Here is a 23552-nt window from a genome sequence, read left to right as displayed (position 1 = left end):
CCCAAAGCAATCCACAGATTCAGTGCAACTCCTGTAAAACTCTGACGTCATTTTTTTTCACACAAATGGACAAACAATCCTTATTATGCAACCACAACAGATCCCAAGCAGCCAAAACAATCTTGAGCAAAAAGAACAAAGCTAGAGGAATCATACTACCCAACTTCAAGACATATTATAAAGTGATTGTAATCAAAACAGCATGGTCCTGGCATAAAAATAGACACATTGAACAAAAGGGAACAAGATAGAAAACTGAGAAATAAACCCATGCATTTATGGTCAACTTGTTTTTGACAAAGGTGGCAAGAACACATGATGGGAAGAAGACAGTCTTTCAATAAATTGTGTTTTATAAACTGGATATTCGCATGAAGAATAAAATTAGGACCTTAGCTTACATCACCCACAAAAAAATAGCTCAAAATGGAGAAAATACTTAAATATAAGACTTGAAACTATAAAACTGCTAGAAGAAAACGTAAGGGGAAATCTCCATGACATTGGTCTTAGAAATTTTATTTTTGGATAAGACCCCAAAAGCAAATGCAACAAAAGCAAAAGTAGATAAATGGAAGGCATCAAACTAAAACACTTCCACTCAGTAAAGGAAACAATTAGCAAACTGAAGAGATGGCCCATAGAATGGGAGAAAATGTTTGCAAACCATTTGTCTGATAATGGGTTGATATCAAAAATATATAAGAAATACTCAAGTAACTTAATAACAAGAAAACAAATAAACTGATTAAAAAATGAGCAAAGAACCTAAAGAGACATTTCTCAAAAGAAGACATATAAATGGCCAATAAGTACATAAACAGCTAAGCATCACTAATTATCAAGGAAATGCGATTAAAGCCACACTGAAAAACCACCTCACATCTGTTAGAATGGGTTTATCAAAAACATGAAAGATTAAGTATTGGAGGGATTTGGAGAAAAGGGAAATTATGCAATGTTTGTGGGAATATAAATTAGTACAGCAATTATGGAAGACAGTATGCAGTTTCCTCTGGAAACTAAAAATAGAACTACTGTATGACCGAATAATCTTGCTTCTGGGTATTTATTCAAAAGAATGGAAATCAATATGTTGCAAGAATGTCTTCACTCTCATATTCTTTGCAGTATTGTTCACAATAGCTAAGATATGGGAACAAATAAATGTCCATTAATGGATGAAGAGATAAAGAAAATGTAGTACGTACACACAATAAAATACTATGTAGTTTTAATGGTGGGAAATTCTGTCATTTATGACAACATGAATGAATCCAGAGAGCATTATGCTAAGTGAAATAAGCCAACCACAAAAAAATCACATGATCTCACATACATGCAAAATCTAATAAAGTTTGATTCATAAGAGTAGAATGGTGATTATCAGAGTCTTAGAGAGTGAGGAGTTGGGGGGAATGAGGAGCTGTTGATCAAAGGGTATAAAGTTTCAGATAGACAGTAGGAATAGACTTTTAGATCTATTGTCCATCAGCTGACTACAGTTAATAGTAATTTATTATAAATTTAAAAATAACAGTAAATTTCAAATGTCTCACCATAAAAAAGTGATAAGTAAGCAAGGTGGTGGATATGTTAACTAGTCTGATTTCATCACATTGTATCCCATAAACACAAACAATTATGATCAATCATAAATAACATAAATAATATTTTTCAAAAATAAAAATAAATAAAAACAAAACAAAAACACATAGTCTGTCTCCAGCATACCTGACCTTAAACACTGGTCATATTGCCCTTTAAAATTATCTAGAAAGAAAGCTAGGCTAGCTTTTCTTAATGCAAGGCTAGCATTACCAAAGCGAAAAGCCTTATAGAATATGAAAACACAGTCTGGTCTAAAAAATAAAAGTATGAAATACAGAGTTAAGAGAGCAACAAACATCAGTAATAAATACTTTTCTCAATTTATCCTGCTTTATAAGAGCATGTAATTGTCAAGAAATTATTGAGTTGAAATTTTGAGTTTATTGCTACAGTGAAATCTTTTATGTAATGAAAAATTACTCAGTATAAATCATTGTTATAGTAGAATTGAGTGCAAAATTGTGAATGCATAATTTGTTAACCACTTTAATTTGTATCTTGGTGAAATAAAATTAAAAAATGAAGATAGGTCATGCACTGTGGCACATGCCTATAATTCCAGCATTTTGGGCTGAGGTCCAAATTGCTTGAGCCTAGAGTTGAAGACCAGCCTGGGCAACATGATGAGACCCTATCTCTACAAAAAAAATAAAAAAGTTAGCCGGGTATGGTGGTGCATGCCTCTGGTCCCAGCTACTTGGGAAGTTGAGGTGGGAGGATCGCCTGAGTCCAGGGAGGTAAAGGTTGCAGTGAGCCATGATTGTGCCACTGTACTCCAGCCTTAGCGACAGAGTGAGACCCTGTCCGTCCAAAAAGAAGATAATAATTAGGCAATAGTTGAAAAAAAAAACAATTGGTTTCAGAGAGCTGGAGAAATTCCTCATTGCTTCCATTATAAACATTAGTCAAATTTTCCCCAGAATCATTAAGTAATACCTCAGTTGTTCTTTGATTTAATCTGATGGTATAAAATCTCTTTGTCTAGTCTCACAACTAAAGTCAATAACAACGGATTGTTTGTTTATATGCAGGATGTGAAATCCTTCATAATCATAACTAAGATTTTTTTTTCTCTCTTAGAAGTTTGAAAATTTTGGGGAGCCTCAGAGTTGGTCTGAGCATCGAAATAGAAATTCCAGATTCCTGGAGAACTGAATTCAGAGGAATAGTTCAGTGACACCTGGGCATAGATTCCAAATGACAGAGTGGCTTGGCTGACTCAATTTAATTCAAGAACCAGGAAAGCTCAATGTCTGTAACATACCCTAAACAGAGTAACACGGATGCTTAGTGTGAGATGTTCTGGAATGGTGATTTAAGCATGAGTATAAAAGGGTAGCAGCCCAGTGAGAAATCAGTTTTTTTCCCTCAAAATCCTTCTTATAGGAATATCACCTCTTTGCTGTGTTAGTTAATACACAATGAATTAGTTAATATATGTTAATAATATTTTATAGCCAGGCGCGGTGGCTCACGCCTGTAATCCCAGCACTTTGAGAGGCCAAGGCAGGCGAATTGCCTGAGGTCAGGAGTTTGAGACCAGTCTGACCAACACAGTGAAACCCTGTCTTTACTAAAATTACAAAAAAATCAGCTGGGCATGGTGGCATGTAATTACAGCTACTCAGGAGGCTGAGGCAGGGGAATTGCTTGAACCAGGGAGGTGGAGATTGCAGTGAGCCGAGATTGTGCCATTGCACTCCAGCCTAGGTGACAGAGAGAGACACTATCTCAAAATAAATAAATAAATAAATAAATAAATAAATAGCAATAATAATAATATTGTGTAAACCATAAAAAGTTATACAAATGCTTTTCCTTTCCATGTTTTTAAGAAATAGACAATAGGAGAAACACATGTATCTGTACATATAAACTCTATGCTTCTAGTGGGTGCAGCATTTTACATTAAAGACTATGACCTAGGGTTATTGTTGGTTAGAGCATTATATGATCTTGTCAGAGTATGGGATGTTATGACAGTCCTAGGTCATGATTTATAAATCTGGTTTTATATATTATGGGGGGGTGCTGTTATTAAACCCATTTATGCCTAGTGTTCCATTCCTGGAACGCTAAGCTTGTGGGAGTTATTTATATCCTACTGCTCAAGGTCATTGCCAAGGTCTGATTTTTCACAAAAAAATTTTGCAACCTCTGGCATAAGTGGGTTAATACATCTGAGTATGTGTACAGAAACTAGGCGTGGGCTAGGTTTCTCTCTAAAAACAGGGTCCGTAATGTAATAAATGTGGGACAAATAAGAATGTTCGTTTATCCTAGGGGAATACAAAGGTCCTACTTATAGGACCTATAAGACTTGTAAAAGGGCTTTCGTGTACCTAAAAACCAATAAGAATAATCAATGAACCTAGATGGAAGAAGTTAACTGTCCTACAAAACAACATTCAGTGAATTCCAGAAACAACTGAAAGAGCTTAGGAAGAGAAATGTTAGGTGCTTCCTACAGTTCAAAAGATAGTGTAATAGGTACAGTTCAGTTTTACCATTAAACAAACTCAGGGAAAAAGTATCAGCATTGAGAAAGTAATCCAAGGAGATACTGCTGATGAGCCTTACGGGAGCCCCCAATGGACATAAAATCTTGGAAACAATAATCCATATGGATCATGGAGCTGCAGTTGGCCTCCTCAGCTGGTGGTTAATAACTAATATTCTCAAAGGAAGACAGTGGCAAATTCATTTTCATTCATCCAATCAATAATTATTGAATGGCTGATGATTGTTTTATTGGCTGCTTAATTCAGCAGAAAATATTAAGAACCAATTATGACTGTGGCTGTATGCTGGGCACGTTTTAAATTTACCTATGATGCTGCCTAAGAAAGGTTTAAAATTGCCAAACTCTAGAAGTAGCAGTAGCTGCTCTAGCATCAACAAGCAACCAAACTGGATCTTGATCTTCTCTACAGAGCCTGGTGTGTGAACTTACCACACTGTGTTAATAATCTTTTCTTTACTTTTTTATGTCTCCCAACTGGAACTTTTTCTGTAGAGCTGAAATACCTTTTTTCATTTTAAACCACTCACATGAACAATACGGAAGCCAGAGGAACAAATGAATAAGGGTACCCCAAATTGCCAGTGTACAATACATCAAAAGTTAAAAAAAGATGTCCAAACTGAATCTTTGAATTTTTTTAGAAAAAGGTGGAGTTCAGGAAAAAAGTGTTACATGAATAAATTTTATAGATACTCAAGTATGTTAATTGACATTTGTCCCTCATAGGCTAGGTATCTCTCCTCTATGACGTTCTCATGGTCTGTACGTTTCTCTATCTCTGCCCTTATAACATTTTATAATAATCATTTATGTGTCTGCATTTGCAGTACTTGAAAGAGTATCCCTAACTGACATGGTAAATGCATATTAATTATCTTTGTATCTCCAAGGTTTATCACAGTCCTTGGCACACAGACCATTCCCAGTGGACATTTAAGGAGTGAATGAAGGTCAGGTACAGTGGCTCACGCCTCTAATCTCTGCAGTTTGGGCGGCTGAGGCAGGAGGATCACTTGAGGCCAGGAGTTCGAGACCAGCCTGGCCAACATGGTGAAACCCCATCTCTACTAAAAATACAAAAGTTAGCCAGGCATGGTGGCTCATTCCTGTAGTCCCAGCTACTTGGGAGGCTGAGGCAGGAGAATCGCTTCAACCCAGGAGGTGGAGGTTGCAATGAGCCGAGATCGTGCCACTGCACTCTAGCTTGGGTGACAGAGTGAGACTCTATCTCAAAAAAAAAAAAAAAAAAAAAAGAAAAGAAAAAAGAAAGAAAAAGAAAAAAAGAAAAAGAAGTGAATGAATATGTAGTGAATTTTTCGAGGCTATTAAAGAAAGCAATATATTGAAAGTAACAAAAAGTAAAATAATCCATTTGTATACATCATGTAGTTTATGATGCCTTTTTAATGCCAGGTGATGGCCATCTGGTATAAATTCAATCACATTATCTTGTAAGAAATATTATTATTTCTTATATTGAGGGGCTGTTCTCAGGCAAAAGCGACTAACGAGTCTTTGGAATGGTTTGATCCTATTTCTACCTTAATATGAAATATGTTTTTAAAGACTTTTAGTGTTCAATCTTTGATTTCTGTACTTTCAGCTCAAATAAAATGAAACAAAACCTATTCATCTGTCAGTATTCCTTATTTCAGTAAATAATATAATTATTTAGTCATTTGCTAAGATAAAACAATCTACGCATCATCCTTGAATGTTTTCTTTTCTTCTCTGACCTTCTGCGCCTCTCCTCAAGTTCATTAATCACAGCCAATGTCCAATCAGTTAGCAGATCCTGTGGCTCTGTCTTCAAAATATATTCTGAATCTGTCCGTTTTTACTACTTCTGCCTTTACTGGTCTCACTTTATTGCAGTAGTCTCTTCACTGGTCTCCATTACACAAGGTATCAAAAGAAAGCTTTTGAAAACCACTGAAATCGAAAAGTTTCTCCTGAACTTAAAAAATAACAGCCATACTCTATATGCCCTCTGCGCCCTACCTGATTGGGCCTCCACCAAACTCTTCACCTTTACCTCCTACTGCCCGCCCCTCTCCACCCCATCTCCAGACTGCAGGTCTTCTTGTGGCTGGAACATGCCATGCTTATTTCTGTGCTCACTGCTATTATATGTGCTATCCTTTCTTTCTGGAATACTCTTCTCATGGATCTCCATGAGGTGGTCGTGGGGACACAGCTCTCTGTCATGTCTTCCAGGATGCCCCTTTAAAATAGTATCCCTACTCCAGTTACTTTCTATTCCATTTCTCCGCTTTACTTTTCTAAAATAACTTCCCATTTTCTGTGTCATTTCTTTGCTTGTAAACTTATTTAATGTCTGTCACCCTTACTGGAAAGGGTTTGTATCTGTCTTGTTTACTGTTGTATCCTTGAATAGTAGGTATTCCCTAAATATCTGTGGAATGATGGAAGGCTAGTTAGTTCAGTGTGGGAAGTAAGCTAGTATGAATATGTATAGACCAGTGGTGATTTGCTATGAGCAATATATCAGATGTTTTGAGATCATCAATTCATACTTCATTGTCCATTCAAGTTTCATAAGGAAACAAAAAATATTATTTCAGACGACTCAGACTAAAACAGGATTAGTTGCTTCTCATGGGGAAAGACCGGTTTAGTCTACTACCAATTTGAGGAAATCAAATTTGTTGCATTAAAAATCTACTTTAAAACTTTTCTTCAATCCTATTAGATATATTATTATGTTTATATTACCTTGGGGGATTTGAGAGATGGGAGCAAGTCATCAGCAGGGCTTCTATGCAATTACATGTTATACATATTGCTTAGGACATTGCTTAATTACTGTAATAAACATTTGTGCACTGACCTTTTTATCCCTCCAAATGTTTGTGCATGACCTAGGAATTTTCCAAAGTCAATATGAAACATGTGGCCCGACTTTGTCAGCATGATATTATCATTGTGACGGTCACATACTCCCAGGATGAATGTTACCACACACCAGCCAGCACAGGAGTAGAAAAAGTTCCTTAAGGCCTAATCCATTGAAAAACAATCATACAAAAATAACAACAAAAAATGAGCAAATGCATTAGCATCAGAGGTAATCATAAAAAGTAAATGATAAAAAGCAAAATTACATAATCAGAACAAATTTCTACATCTCAGTGGACAGAAGGGTACAGTTAAGCAGCTGATTCTTGATCTGCTACAGAACAATATGAAACAATTGTTCTTTAGTCTCTAATAGATAAATGTTTGCATTGAAACTGGGGAGAAGATCACCTTCATTCAGATGGAGTTTATTTTCCTGGTTCACTAGAGAAGTTTCCTAGTGTGATTTTTTGATACTTCAAATATACAATAGTGAATGATTTTTTTTTCAAAGTAAAAGAAGGAGGAACAATACGGCCCAATATTGCCTATTCCCAGAGGACTTTTAAAATATCAGTTGTTGAATATTTGAAATTTTGGAAGACAGAGAAAGCTATACTGAGAAATGTGTAACATTTCATGTGTATTTTTACAAATAGGTCATCAACGTAGTTGATGTCTGAAGCTGTTTGGTATAGTACATACACATCAGTGAATGCCTGTGTGGGTGGAAGCAGATTATCATTAAGTCAATTTGTGCTTATGTTTCTCTAATGAACAGAGGTTTCTTTCCAAAAATACACTTTGTTTCCAAAATGGTCTCCTGGGTATACATTATTTCATCAACTTGGTGGTGTAACCATGAATGACTGGTTGGGACAAGGTTATGGTCTCCTAGCATGGAGGGGCTGCCTTGATGCAGTGAAGGCTAGGTCACCAGGCTGCGTGCTAGGGTGCCTCAGTTCCAGGTCTTCCACATGCCTAGGCAAGTCACTTAATTTGTCAATCCAAATGTTCTTCACTTAGAAAGTGAAAATAATAAAATATGTCCTTCATATGGTGGTTGTGAAGAGTGATGTATTTGGAAACATCTCAAACAACGTAACCACAAGGATTAATGCAAAACTGAGGTTATAATTTTGGGAACAGCTAAAACATAGATTTCCAGGTAATTTTATCTAATTATTTATTATTTGGTCTGTAAAGCTTGTATTTTGCTCCAGCATAATATTGTGAAAGTGTGGAATAGATGAACTCTGGGGTCCTTTTTATCATGGCCTTTTTATCATAGGTAGGGTGACCAATCATCCCAGCTTACCAGGTCTGAGGAATTTCTCAAAATAAGAGGATTTTAGTCCACAGGATAGGACCGACCAAATCTACTGGTGCATTTTTGCATGAATTAGCATTTAGGTGCTCATGCCTCTGGGTGGACCCAGCTATACTAGATCATAGCTTGGCAAGTGGAACAAGGCCTGCTTCTAGCCACATTCATCTCCTTAGCCAAGATCCCTAATATAGGGCAGAACCTGCACAACTGTACACTGCAAGCCAGATACCAGAATGAAGTAAACGTTGAGAAAAAAATGTTTGCGGTCAAATAAAATGGTACATTTTGTAAAATTATGATATATATAAACTCTATTTTGCATTTTGCAAACCATTAAGAAAATGGGAGATGAAAAAGTAGAGAACAGTGGAAGAAATGTATTGCAAAGAAAAGCAGGGATATTTATAGAAATTGGAGATTAAAAGAGGTAACTTCAAGGGGTGTTGTTTCTAGGATGAGACTGATGTCAGGATGGCCTCTGAGCAAAAAAAAATCTTTATTGATGACCAGGATTTTCACCCAGAAACTAAATAAAATACAGAAACTTTTATGTAGTTAATACATCATTTAAGCTGGGTCATTATTACTGGGCTGATGATTGACGTAGAACTCAAAATGCACTTAATTTACTTTTCTACAAATCAGAATGTCTAATGAACCAGAGCATATTCTTATTTAAGTACACTATTTAAAATGATCTGCAGCAGGACAAACCTTTTCATAATCTGTCTTTAAGTGGTTGTGCTGACTGAACCACTTTTTTATTGTGTTTTCTTTCAATGGTCCTATCAGTCCAGAATGGCGATGAATCTTTGCTAGGGTCACAGCATCAGGTACCATCTGCACCAATCCTGGTAGACAGAAAAAAGGTTACAGAGACAATTCCTTCATCACAGGATGAGGGAGCCTTAGGAAATATAACAACAATAGCTTCTAGCACTACTGGGTTACCCCTTTCCTTTCCAAATTTTCTTTTCTGGAGGAGGCTTACCTAGATGCATCTCTTTCTAATTCTTCCTAAAATCCTGGAGAACAATGAGGCTACTTGTGTTTGGATCAGATTTAACAGAAGCAGCTTTAATATTTTCTTCTAGAGCTATGGTAGCAAGCCAATCTTGATGATGAACGGAGACCCCACTGCGTCAACAGAGTGGTTAATTAATTATCACATGGCTGGTGCACTCATTTACAGTTTAAGGGAGGACATTTAAGCTTGGATAACAAACATATTTACAACTTAAGGGAACCAAATGCACTCTCCATAACAAACATTGCATATATATTATAAAAATCAATGTTCAGGTTAAAAAAAGCTTCACAGTTAAATGTTACATTTCCGGGAGTGAACAGAATAACTCAGCAGTGAACATATAGAGAGCTACCTGCTCCTTCCTTCTCAGTCAATATTAAAGAGAAACTACAATAGTATTTTTTTAAAAAAGGGATCATATATTGATTGAACTTAAATAGGAACTTTGCTCTGCTGGCCATGTATCCATCAAGGCTTTTTTAAATTAAATTTAATTTTTTTAAAAAAATTAAATTTTTTTGTGCCCCTAAGGTTATTGGAATGTAAATATTTGCAAACCTTCTGATTTTTATACTGTACAGAACAGCAATGTAGATCCAGTACTTAAAGCTCTCTCAGGGATAATGTCTACAAAACAACGTGCAATGTATTATAAAGTCATTAAAATAAATTAAAGTCTAGAGTTTCTGATTTCCATAGTCTCGACAATTGCAAGAGTTGCAAACTCAAATTCCCAGAGAGACCAGGGACACAAATATAACTACAAGAACAGAGAGATGGTTGAGTTTTTAAAGTGACCATTTAATGATCCACCTTAAAAACATTCAAATTAAACAACATTAAAGTAGATTATGGTGGTGATAAACAAAAGACTTAATGGTGCTGAATATGGTCAGTTGCAGCTAGTTTGCAGCCTTAATTTCTCTTAACATCTGATAGTCCTGTTGTGATCATTGGCCATCTACATTTGTGGATCAGAAGGAAACTTCACATCCCAGAGACAAGTCCTGGGAATATCCATAGTATCATGACACTTCTCCCTTCTCCCCTAACAGTATTCAGCTGTTGCCCAGGTTTTCTCATGTGTGTCAAGGGAGATAGCAGGTTTAAAACATTCAATGTCAGTAGGTGATGCTTTTTAATTCTGAAAATTTCCCTCCTCATTTTTCCAGTTCCTCTATTTAATACTTCCTAAAGGCAGTCACTTTCTACGTGGTTGCTGAGTGTTTCAATGCCATCTTACCTTTGACCATGCCCAAAATTAGGACTTAGATGACTGCACCTTTTTAGATACTTTTCTGCAGCAATGTCAATTACTTTTCCAACTACGTTGATTTTTAGGGAGTTAATGCTTGCTAAATCCCAAGTCACTGATCACAAGCCTTGAATTGCTGACTATCCAGAAAACCTTGTACCTAATTTATAGCAATCATGGTGGCTAAATTCTGCTCATTAATTGAAATCATAAATTACATTTTATGCATTTTAAGCTAGTGTATATCATACACTATTTAAATTCTTTGAACATCATTCTGTGCACATAGAGTAATATGTGTGGTTTCATTCTTATAGTCCTTTAATGCAGCATTTCTCAAAATTTAATGCACATACAGATAACTCGGTGGTTTAATGGTTTAGCTCTGTGTCCCCAGTCAAATCTCATCTCAAATTATAATCCCCGTAATCCCCACATGTGGAGGGAGGGACCTGGTGGGAGGGGATCGGATCATGGGGGCAGTTTTCCCCCATGCTCTTCTCATGATAGTGAGTGAGTTCTCACAAGATCTGATGATTTTATTAGTGTTTAGCAGTTCCCCCTTCTCCCCCTTTTTTTCCTGCTGCCTTGTGAAGAAGGCCCTTGCTTCCGCTTCACCTTCCGCCATGAATGTAAGTTTCCTGAGGCCTCCCTAGCCATGTGGCACTGTGAGCCAATTAAACCTCTTTCCTTTATTAATTACCCAGTCCGGGTGTTTCTTTATAGCAGTGTGAAAATGGACAAATACATTTGGGGATTTTGTTAAAATGTTCTAATTGAGTATGGCGGGGTGCGGCCTGAGATTCTGCATTTCTACCAAGTTCCTAGGTGATGTCATTGCTGTGGGTCTGTGGTTCACACTTCAAGTAGCAAGGCTCTTAGGGATAAAATTACTCAAGGTGGTGTTATACGAGGTGGTGTCTTTCAGACAAGGGTGCATAAGAAACATCTGAGCATCTTTTTGCAATCAACCTTTGAGCCCCTCCTCCACCTCCAGGGAAGTCTGATTTAGTACACCTGGTTGGGGGTAGGTTGCATCTACTCTTCCCATCCCCCTATGTAATTTTCACGTTCATCAAAGTTGGAGAACCAATGATAAAATAAATCCTGAAGAATTTTTATTTGCCCTGAAAATTTCTCCCAGAACTCCTAGGACATTACATACAAAGTGACCATGAGAATGATACTCAACAATGATATTGATAAAGTTATGGAAACTGGAGTTTACTCTCATCAAGGGCACAACTCTATTTAGCTCATTTTAGCATGCATTTCCCATCTAAAGTTGTGACATTTCTTGAGAAAAGTAGGTATTCAATAAGCCTTGGAACCTGATTAAAAATGCAACCTAATCTTCTAAAAATGACACTGGTTTTAATGATCTCTATTTTTCTTGAAGAATTATTTTGACAGTGTAATGCCCTCTGAAATCTTACAGCTATTAGAGGTTGTTTGTTGGTAGACAGAGGAGAAAAATAACTTCTTTGTCTTGCGACATCTGCAACTTTGGATAAGTCTATAGTTATTTCTGCTGAATTATTTTATTAACTAAAAGATTCAGCCTTGGTTACATTCTATAATTATAAATACAAATGAGATGAAATTTAAAAATTCCACTGGGATCAGTAATTTATTCAATTTCTAGAGAAAAGGTGATTCATGTAACATCAAATATCTCAGCTTGGATTATGTAGCATTATTCTATTTCAGCATTTTAGGACAGGAAAGCATTAGGTCACTTACGTGAGAAAAAGTAGGGTAAAATGCAAGGAATAACAATCTCATGGTACCAAGGATAAATGACTATTGTAGTAACTAGAGATTTAGAAAGTATTTAGAGTGGGACACGTGGCATGGAAGTAGTAGCCCTGTTATCAGAATCAAATTAATTGGCTAGTATGACTTGTAATGCAGTCATTGTAATGTATTAAGTGGCAAGTGAATTTGGAGGTGTTTTTATACTTAGCATCTAAAATCTCAAGTGTTGACTGGGGTATTGAGACTGCTGGTGGGACTTCAGGAAGTGAGGATCCATGGCATGACAGTTCTCTTGTGATGACAGGTTTAAATTGTAGCTATGCTTGAATTAAAAAAAGAAAAAAATGACTACATGGTCTAGATCCCCTCTCCAGTTCTATGATTTCATCCCTTGTTTATGCACATGTATCTGCTATAATTCACACCAATTAATTTAATAAAATTCTAAGTGGCAATGGTTATATGTAAAAAAAATTATAAGATATCTTAGATATTGTTGTTTCTTTAGTTTGGCATTATTGTAATTAAGTGCAACTTCTACCTCAGATGTTTTAGTGATAATTTGGGTGATCTATTGACATTATTTTCATTGAAAATGTGCATAAGTATAATTATATTTTCATATTGATTTCTTGCCTTTTATAAAGGAAAAGAAATGCTGATATATGTCCAACATTTACATGTGTGACCAACATTGACTGTTGATACTTTATCTACTCAAAAGTCTTTTAGAAATTAAATTAAGGTTTACAATGTGTTTAGAATTTCCAGAATTCCTTTCAGCACTTGAAAATGTGTATTTTGTGTTAATAAGTAACAATTGTATTCTTTTAAAAATGAGTAGGCTTTATATTACAAAATGAGAAAAATAACAGTAAGTTATTAATGAAACTAACTCTAAAAGACACCTAAAAGAAAATCACAGTTAACATTTGGATTGTGAAGGTCCTAATTAATACCTAAAAGCATATTATGCTTTGTATAAATTCTGTTGGCTTATCATTTTTGAAAATAATTCTTTTTAAAGAAGAAGAATATGTACAGTTCTTTGGATTTTCAAACTTGTAGTTTGAAACGAAAGCTGGAGAAAGTTTTGTAGCCTACTACCAGTCAATGTATGAAATAAATAATGTGAGCCAATGCACTTTCTAATCTCTACTGACCTTGGTCTTTTCCTGTGGATAGACATCTATAAATGATCATTTGCATATCCAAGCCTTCTTGCAGCCAAATGTTGTCCATCACTTGAATAATCTGCAGAACAAGCATATCCTGACGAAGATCATCTCCAGCCTGTTAAAAACAAAATGATAGACCCTGGGTTTTTCCTTGAATTCCATTAAAAGCAGTCAAATATAGTACATGTCACTTTTTTCCTTGGATACATTTCTATCCTGACATAGAGTGGTTTTAATGGTTTTATTAGCACTAAAAGTACCTCGTGTTTCTGATAAAAAATGTTTTTAAATGAGAACTTCCCTTTAGATAATTACAGAAGCTTCAACCATCAAATTAGAGGTGCTGCTTGGAATGCTGTTCCTTGATAATAATTTTCAATTTATTATCCACGTGCGATGTCTCAGATTCAAAGTCTGGCAAAGACAGGCTGGATGAATGTTTATTCAAATTTCAAACTTAGCCAAGAGAGAACTCTTTCTAAGTGAAACATTATTTGCTGTGTCATAAATTTATGCACCGATATGCAGTTAGAATACCAAGAGCTTCTTGATTAGGAGTATAAATAGCATCCATATGATTGATTAGACTTTAAATCAGTGATTTCTCAAATTATTTTAAAGATAGTTAAAAGGTTTTCAGAGAAAATAATTTCCGATAATAATAAGAAATGATAAAGTGGTGATAGTCATGTATTGGTTAAGGAGATTGCATATGTTCAAAGGGGAAGGATAGTTATATCCTTTTAAACAAGTAAGAATTTTGGTTTTGAAAACACTTTCTAAATTTTACACAGAAAATCCTGCCAAGATAAGATTTTATGTTTTCTTTTTTCCCGTTCATCAAAAGTACAGTGTTGTGGGACCACTAACTCTTGAGGTGACAGGACAAAGCAAAAGTACGGGCACACTACTCATTATCCTCCAAAATAGACAGTGAAAATTCACCAAAAATTCACTCTGAGACCTTGTTGCATGGCTTGGCTGAATAATTGGCCAAATAAACTGGAAGACTGGCATATTCTTACTTTTTGCCTTTATCTCCCTCTCTGTTCCCTCTTTCCTACGTGCTTATAAACCTGTTACTACCTTTTCTCTCTTTTTCCAATGGGATTAATGATGAAGACTGAAATGACCCATATTTACTTTTTTATTTAAAAAGAAAAAATAACTCAAACTACTAAAATCAACAAGTGCTAGCAGGCAAGAATTTAATGTTAAATTAACTTATGTCATTTCAGTTCCCGTTAATTTTGATCCCAATTTAGTATCTAGACCAACATAAAACTTTCCTCCTGGGGTTCACCACACATTCAACTTTCTGTGCCACTTAAAAGCAATCATATCACTTCATTTATTGAAATGTATTCTCTTGGGTTTTGCACTGAAGGCTCCCTGGCTATGAGCCAGTAATGTTTGATTTATTGCCAATTGAAGTTTGGCACATACTACATATAATCCCATAAAAAGGCAGACTCTAAAATAACTGAAAAACCTATGTGTTGTTGCTGGAGGAAAATAGCTACAACAATTTCTTTTTGTGAGTAATAAATCGATAGTTCTGTCTATGGAATCAATTCATGTTTTAAGAGCACTAGCATACCTTAAAAATAAGGCTGATGTTTTTGCCCATTGGATTAGCATTGATGAAAGTAATCTTCAATGGCAAAGCATTAGATGTAAAATATGAACATGCCTATAGGAAAAGAAAAACGGAAAACTAGTGAGCAAAATAAATCAACTCCCAACCCCCAAAAAACAAACCTTTTCCCCAAAATCATATCCCCTTGCAGACTTTGTTGTATGAACAAATGTAACACATATTAATAACTGTTATACTTTGGAACACAGAAACATACATATTTTTAAAAATTTAGTCTATCAACTGGAGCCTTTACTTTGAAACCAAGAAGCTAGCTTTTTGACAGATTACAAATCTTCAACTACGTTTTTTCTTCAATAACAGTAGTGATATGTTTGAGGTTTAAATGAACTAAGCAGTGTATGAATATTGGCTTATGCTAGCTGGTCAGTAAATAGAAGTTAAAATTTTATTTTAAAAACTTTATTTCCTTTCCATTATGTCTACCTTGCAGAATACTTTAAGGAAAAATAGAGAGTTAAGAAAGACTTGGGTTCAAATCTAAGCTTTATAACTCATTTGCTCTAAAGTGGAGGTAGTAACCCCTCCTTCATACATCTTTGTGATAGATACATGAACTAATGGATATAAAATACCTTTTACAGGACCTGACACTAATCAGTTACTTTGAAAAATCCTTACATTTTTCTTTATCTTTTAGCTAATGAACATTTTCTTGTTTTTATATATAACAGTACAACATAGATTTTGTCTTCTCATTTCCTGTAATTACACATTCCGTTTGCATTTTTGGCTTTGTGATGTTGACTACTTTTCACTCTACTTTCCTTGTTGCCTGTTTTCCTTTTATTTTTTTTACAGCTGAGCATTGAAAAGCTGTATGTCTTTAGACTATTAGAGAGTTCATGATGACATTGAAGACTTAACTCAATATAAAGAAAGGAAAAAGACTTGATGCTTTCGATTTATCAACTTAGTAAAATATGACACCAATGCATGTTGAAAGATCAGCTTGAACAATGTTATCGGCAAGAAGTCTGAAATTAGTAGAAGCTGAGAGAAAATAGCTATTTCTTAACTGACCTATCGACACAGATCTAACCCAATATCTTAACTAAACACAAACCCTTGCTTACTGAATCATAAGCAAGAGTTTAAGAGATTGAAAATAGATATTTCCTATTTTCAATTTGAAAATTCAAATTGACTCAGTAAACAAGGGTTTGTTTAGTTAGAAATTAGGTTAGATTTGTGTTGATAGGTCAGTTAAGAAGTAGATATTTTATAGATAAATACAGATGTTTTATCTATAAATAAAAATAGATGTTTTATATTTTTATAGGTGAGGATGCTTGTTAAGCAATAAAATTCTGTTGCAAAAGTCAGTTAATTAGGGATCACGTGACCATATATCATGGTATTGAATTAGCAAATTCTCTATTAGGCAAGACATGAGTATAGATCAGTGGTTTTTAAATTCTGCTCATGGAATTTGCAGGGATCTCTTTGAGTTATCCCAAGTTCAGGGAGGCTAAAGGCAAGGCTTAGCCTATCTTTGTAACTATCACCCGGAGATATTCTGCTTTTATTGTTTCACATCTTGGTTTTCACATGCAGTAAATATTTGAGTAATTGTCAAAAACATGTATTCAACAACTAGTATGCACATTATATGCTAAAAAAGAAACACTATATCTACCCTCACAAAGCCTATTAAATTTGGTTTTATATATATGTATATATATATACACACACACGCACATCAACCCTAACAGCTTTCACACAATCATTGCATTTATATATATACGTATATACATGCATATATGTACATATATAAATGCACACACAAGTTGTGTGAATTTGAAAATAATTCACAAGGCAGTTTATCACCATTGAATGAAGTCACATTTTAAGAAAAAATTTTTCCGAGGTTAACTAGATCTTGAAGATTGTGAGGGACATAGATTAGCAAATAGGCAGAAACAAGGATTTTCTAGATAGAAAAAGGCAAATGATAAGATATTAGATTAGAGTGATAGTTACAAAGTAGATTGGAATGCCCATAGACGTAAGAATTAGTCAGAGTCTTAGAGGAGGATTTTATGTAGATGGTATAATAAGATAGAAAAGCTAGAAGAAAGGAAGATATGATCTCTGTCCTTGAGAAGCACACATCAATGACAGAGATCTAAAAATTAGTTGAAAAAGAAACCAGTAAGTAAATGAAATATCTGGTCCTTGTTTTCCCTAAGTAGTGGGGAAGAATTGCATTCAGTTCTTCCCACTCTCCCACTTGGTCCATCCTTTAGTGATTTAAAAGAAAATAGGGAATGGCTCATTGTGATTAATGGTTTGTGGGTAGGGGTGGAAGGCAAAGGTTGAGAGTTTGTCTTAAAAAGACAGTTTAGCTCAGACCTGAGCCCCTTGCTCGTTGCCTTTGAGAGCCACGCTTTAAGAAACGAATTGAGCCAGACCTGAGTGCTTCTCCCCAGTATAGTTGACTGACGGTGACAGAAGCTGATTAAAGGCTTTCCCCTGCTCACTCCATTCATAGGGCTCCTTTCCAATGTGAACTCTCTGGTGCACAATCACTTGTGAGCTATAATGGCTCACACAATCATATAACAGCTTTCACACTGTCATTGCATTTATAAGATTTCTCCCCACAATGGGTTCGCTGATGTACCACAAGACTGGCTTATAACTGAATATCTTCCCATACTCATTATGTTTGTAGGGTTTCTCAACAGTGTGAATTCTCTGGTGTATAATGAGGCATGAGTTTTGACTACAGATTTCTATGCTTATCATATTCATAGGGCTTTTGGCATGTGTGAACTCTCTGACACAGAATAAGACATTTACTCAGACCAAATGCCTTGTCACACTGCATTCAAAAGGTATGAATTTTCTCATAGTCAACAAATTAAGAGCTCTGATAGATGGTTTCTCCAAACTGCTTCCATTTAAATAAGTTTTTATATGACCCTCTGATGTCAAATAAGACATTTACTTTGAATGAAGGCCTTGCCATATTCATCATGCTTATAAGGATTCTCCCCAGTGTGGATTCTCCAGTAGTTGATAAGGTTTCTGTTGAAACAGAGAGATTTTCCACACTCATTTCAACTGTGAGGTTTCTCACTTCTTTGTTCAATGGGGCTGGAGGATAGATTAAAATGTTTCCCAAGATGCTGTCACCTGACCATGTCTGTCCTGTTCATTGTTGTACCCATAGGTGCCCAACCCTGTGCCAGGCATAGCTAGTCAGAGTAAATGGAACCAGAGGGTGGCTCTACTTGGGACAGTTTCTGCAGGAAAAGTACTGCTAACCGTAGGGTGCTGTAGGGAAGGAGTGTGGTCCCACCTGCATTACTAGGGGTGGTGACTCCTGGGCAGCTGACCCCTGGCCCAGTCGGTGCACCTGCACATGCCAAACTTATATGTAACTTTAAGTGAAAAAAAACCAAAAAAAGCACAAAAAAACTCTTCTTCTTTAAAACAACAAGCCAATAAAGCAAAAACAAAAGCAAACAAACAAATAAACAAACAAACAAAAAAACCCACGAAGACTCAGTGATCCCTGTTTTTCTTTCTACATTAAGGTATAGTGTCCTTGAAATGCTGAGTTCCTACATATGCTTAACATTAGTCAAGAATGCCGCTGATGATGAAAAAGTTGGGCAATTTTTTGAAAATTAGTAACGATTTGGATTTCAGCCCAGACAGACATATCTCAGTTTAAGGAATTTGAAGCTTTATTTTGTTATGTTTCAAAATATATTTATTAAATGTATCAAAAAATTTGCAACGAGTCTTACTTGAGGCAAAGTGATAAAGATGATGGTATCAAGTTTTTAGCAAAACATTTTACATTCACGGTAATAATGGTCTAATTTTTCACCTAATTATTGGGTTTGTTTTCTTGACTGTCTTATGACTTCGGTTAAGTAACATTTATTGTCCATGCATGGTAGCTTAACCTCTTCACTTTTAAATCGAACATATTCATAATTTTCTCTGTTAGTGTTTTTGTACTCTTGGGCTTTTGAGAAGGAAGATAATAAAGCTTATCAGGAACAAGGGAGAAAGAAGGATTCTAAGTCAGAGAAGGGTGACTGAAGAGGTACCATATGACAGAGGATTAGGAAGAGAAGGTTTAGGAAGTTGTGAGTCTGACAATGCCAAGATGGGCTTTCCAGGCTTGAGTAAAATCACAAACTATATGACATACTGACATATTAGAATCAATGAATTTTAAATTGAATCAAAATAGAAATGTTGTAGTTAATGATTAATGTTCGTGTACTAGGTATGGTTATGCACATAGTCTAAATAAACCACGAAATTATACCCAGCCTGCATGGGGTCACCAAATCAATCATTTTTAATGAGTCAAGAAATTAACCCAGTGATATGTTCCTCTATGCTCCTCTATTTTTTTTCACTGAATTGATGGATAGTTTGTTTCCAAATAAACAAACCATGTGATAAGGCCAATGTGATCCCAACTGGTCATAGTGTATCGAAGGGAAAACACAATGTAAATGGATTCAATTACTTTTTCCTTAAAATAACTGCAATGTCAGCTTATGAATTCTTTTTGCCATTTCAAACATATACAGTGAACTAAACTATACGAAACAGAAATATTCAATTGATCTGAGGAATAAGCTGACTTACATCATGATCAATCCCTTTTATACACAGGGCAGGGTTCAGAGGAAGATGACAAGTATTTACATCTTGAAAGAACTCTTCTAGTCTGCCAATTTCTTTCTTCAGTACCTCCTGTGAAAAATCATTAGAAAAAGGATTTAAGAAAATGTAAAGAACTTGACTTTTCCTTCAGGTTATAATTTTCTTCTATTGATTAAATAAATTCCTGAATTCAGGGTTGCACACTTGGATGACTTTGGAGTCAGGCAGGTGATGTATTCAGGCATGAGAAGACAGTGGGCTAAAGACAATAGGGTATGTTGGAGAAATGGGAAACTAAAGCATGCATGCCCTTTCTAAAGGACCTCAAATTCAACTGAAAATAAAAAACAGTCAAAGCACTGTACTGTTTAAACAAAACATAAAGGGCTGGACTTGACCTGCGTAGCCAACCCTGCTTTATGTAATTATTAACATAATCCTTTTCTGATAATTTTCTGAAATCTGAGTTTGTGACTCTCAAAATTACACTCAATAGTAATAGTGCATTTTACAAAAAAAATTACATACAATAGTAACAACAATGACAAAAATCAATTGTGTAATAATTGTCAGAAATAATAATACACAGGAACAAATAGTTTACTGGACGTCAATGGGTACATTTCTGATATTTCCTCCCTCCTACACTCCACTATACTCATGGCAGGTCAGATATCACAAAAAACACCTTTAAATTGTGCATCCTATGATGAAAGAGATAGGAAATAATAACAGTTCATCACAAAACAAACAAAGCTTCTTTTAGTCCACTTTCACATACACACAATGGAGTACTATCCAACCATAAAAAAGAATGAGATCCTGTCATTTGCAACAACATGGTTGGAACTGGAGGTCATTATGTTATGTGACATAAGCCAGACACAGGAAGACAAATATCACATGTCCTCACTTAGCTGTGACAGTTTAAATTTAAAACAATTGAACTCGTGGAGACAGAGAGTAGGAGGATGGTTACTAGAGGCTGAGAAGGGTCGTCAGTGCAGCAGGAGGCAGGGGAAATATTTAATGGATACAAAAAAGTAGTTAGAAAGAGTAAATTAGAAAGACTCACTATTTGCTAGCATGAGGTAACTATGGTAGAATTTTTTTTTTTACTCATTTTAAAATTGAAAATTAAAAAAGAAACTTTTTGAGCCCAATGCAGAAGACAAGGATATCATATTAATAATGTTCACTCAGCTCTCAAGAGTTTCTTAGCTTTTACTCCTGGCTTATTGGCAAATAATAGAATCCACAGCTCCCAGAATCCAGAAGAGCAAAGTGGAAAGACAAAAATTCATTACAGCCCTCTGTGTGTGGTTGTTCTCCTTTGCCTCATCTATACTTGGGTTTACCAGGTGGATATCATGGAGAGGACTCTATGCTCCCTTCATTTAAGTAAAATCTCTTCCCAGTTCATATAGTTATGCTTAATTAGCGCTTTTTAAAGTAGAAAAATAGCTATTAGTAACTTAAATCGTGAGAAATTATTATTTCTTAAATTGTGAGAAATTATAAATGCATCTCCCACCTCTTCCTTTTCCTCTTCCTGTTTTCCTATGTAAAGAGATGTTATCACAAAAGCAGGCAGTCAAGGCAAGATAAGTATATTTACCTGAGTGAATAATGTCAGTATCACTCTGGTACTTGAAGCAAATGATCAATAAAAGTGCCAGAATTATTTAACTATAATGTACATGTGAAGGATTTTAAAAACATGTGAAGGATTTTAAAACGTAAGAGATAAAGACCAAACCTTCACACAAACTTCTGTAAATTTTAAATCAATTTATTTAAGTTGCCATCAACTTTTTGTCTACCATTAGAAAATAATTAAAGAACTTATAGTAACATTTAAAAAATCATAGAACTTTTTTTTTTTTTGCATTGCTTATCTTGTTATATTACTTAAGGCTCCACTGTGTACTGGAGTTTATATACCTCCCATTTAAGAATAAATTCCAAACTTTTGCTTTTTTATTTTCCATTTTCTCCCAGGAAGGTGAAGTAGCATAGTTTCTGGCACTTCTACTAAACGAAGAGACTTCCAGCAAGAAAAATCCTGGGCTGAGAAAGAATTCTGGGACACTTTGCCTACTACTATTTTTATATCATTTTGTTGAAAATTCTTGTTGATTTTAGATTATAAGTGGAGAGAAACTGAGTTCCTTTGAGGACAAAACTCATGTTTTGGTCATCTTTCTATCCTTAACCCCTAGTCTAAAGTAGGTAGTTAATTATTATTGAATAATATTCTTAATACAATGAATGCATGTCCGCTCTCTCCCTGCATCTAGAATGTTGAACTTGAGAGAAACTACTTAATGGTGTATATCAGTATAGGGAACTAGTGATGCAGATAATTAAAAAGAGCAAATATTCTTCCAAGAAAAATAATAGCCAGGTCCATTATTATAAACACTGAGAAGGAGGCACATATTTTGACTAGTATCCATAGATCTTAGTATAAAAAGTATTACTATTCTTAAGGCCATTGATTTATTTCATTTAATTCATCTTATTTGTTGCATAAAAAATGTTCTTTGCTGAGCAACAACAACAAAAGTGCCCTAAAACATCTCCTCATGTATTTCTCCATGAGTCTGAATTGTGCCGCCATATTGACGCGATGACTTTATGAGGCTTGTTTAGTCAAACTGCCTATAAAGTTGGTCTTTTCTTTTCAGGTTCTGTTTGTGTGTCACATGGCTATTTAGGTCAAAAAACCATGTCCTGATGATTGACATTATCATTAACTTAAGAACAGTAGGTGGGGGAAAAAAAACTTGACTAAAGTAATTGATTTAAGTATCTTACATCTAAGTGTAGTCAAGGAATTTGCTTTGTAAACAATGAAATTAAAACTTAATTTAAACCAAAGTTAAAAAAATTACTACCTCAAGATTAATATCTCAAAAAAACTTGACTAAAGTAATTGATTTAAGTGTCTTATATCTAAGTGTAGTCAACGAATTTGCTTTGTAAACAATGAAATTAAAACTTAATGTAAACCAAAGTTAAAAGAATTACTACCTGAAGATTAATATTTCAACAAACCTGTCTTTGATGGTCATTGGCAGACTTGACTTTTTCCCCAATATCTCCCAGAATTTTGATAAGTTTCTGCTCCTTGGAAAACTCATCACTCAAGGCTTTACCTGCACAGAATTGGAGAGCAGCTAGTAGCTTCTGATACCAGCTTTTAAAATAAGCTTCATTTTCTGCATCCTTTAGCAGCCTGAAGGAAAGAGAGAGAAAAAAATTCTTGTATCTAAAGCTGATTTTTTTAACCACCTCCAGCTGGAACAATAAGTGCATTTCAAAGTAATCTGTATTTGGTGGCTTTGGGCAGTTTAACAGCCTAGAATGGAGAAAATGTTGTTTATTCATTGACAGTCATCAAGTGCCATCTGATAGTTAATGAGATTCCAAGAGTGAAGAATCAATAAGAGATCTGCTTTTCTTCATTTCAATTCACAACACATCTTTTCTCCTTTCAGTCCTCTTAATTCTAGTGTGTACTAGATCAGTTTAAAAATACTTAAAAAAAAAAAAGAGTACTTTTTAAAAGTATTTTTAAACTGATCTAGTACATAACTATAACTCTATGACTATCCAACTGCTACATACATGATAAAAAGAATAGTCATTTTGCACAGACAAAATCAATAATTTTTTACCAAAATAATTAAAGAAATAATAT

The 23552-nt window shown here is 35.0% G+C and overlaps 1 protein-coding gene across 3 annotated transcripts in view; it reads right to left on the bottom strand.

Moving 5' to 3' along the window:
• Positions 1-23552, bottom strand: part of PIK3C2G (phosphatidylinositol-4-phosphate 3-kinase catalytic subunit type 2 gamma) — a 394884-nt gene that overhangs the window by 151437 nt on the left and 219895 nt on the right. For all 3 annotated transcript variants that reach the window (XM_025401956.1, XM_025401957.1, XM_025401958.1), the window contains 6 exons: positions 22907-23087; positions 19829-19936; positions 15146-15238; positions 13531-13660; positions 9039-9175; positions 6987-7156 (listed from right to left, as the gene is read on the bottom strand). In XM_025401956.1, the coding sequence (XP_025257741.1) occupies positions 6987-7156; positions 9039-9175; positions 13531-13660; positions 15146-15238; positions 19829-19936; positions 22907-23087 (819 nt within the window). The remainder of the gene's footprint in view (positions 1-6986; positions 7157-9038; positions 9176-13530; positions 13661-15145; positions 15239-19828; positions 19937-22906; positions 23088-23552) is intronic.

The sequence above is a fragment of the Theropithecus gelada genome, chromosome 11 (genome assembly GCF_003255815.1).
Source record: "Theropithecus gelada isolate Dixy chromosome 11, Tgel_1.0, whole genome shotgun sequence".
NCBI lineage: Eukaryota > Metazoa > Chordata > Mammalia > Primates > Cercopithecidae > Theropithecus > Theropithecus gelada.
The sequence above is the reverse complement of the archived record's forward strand: the minus strand, read 5'-3'. Positions and strand labels throughout refer to the sequence as shown.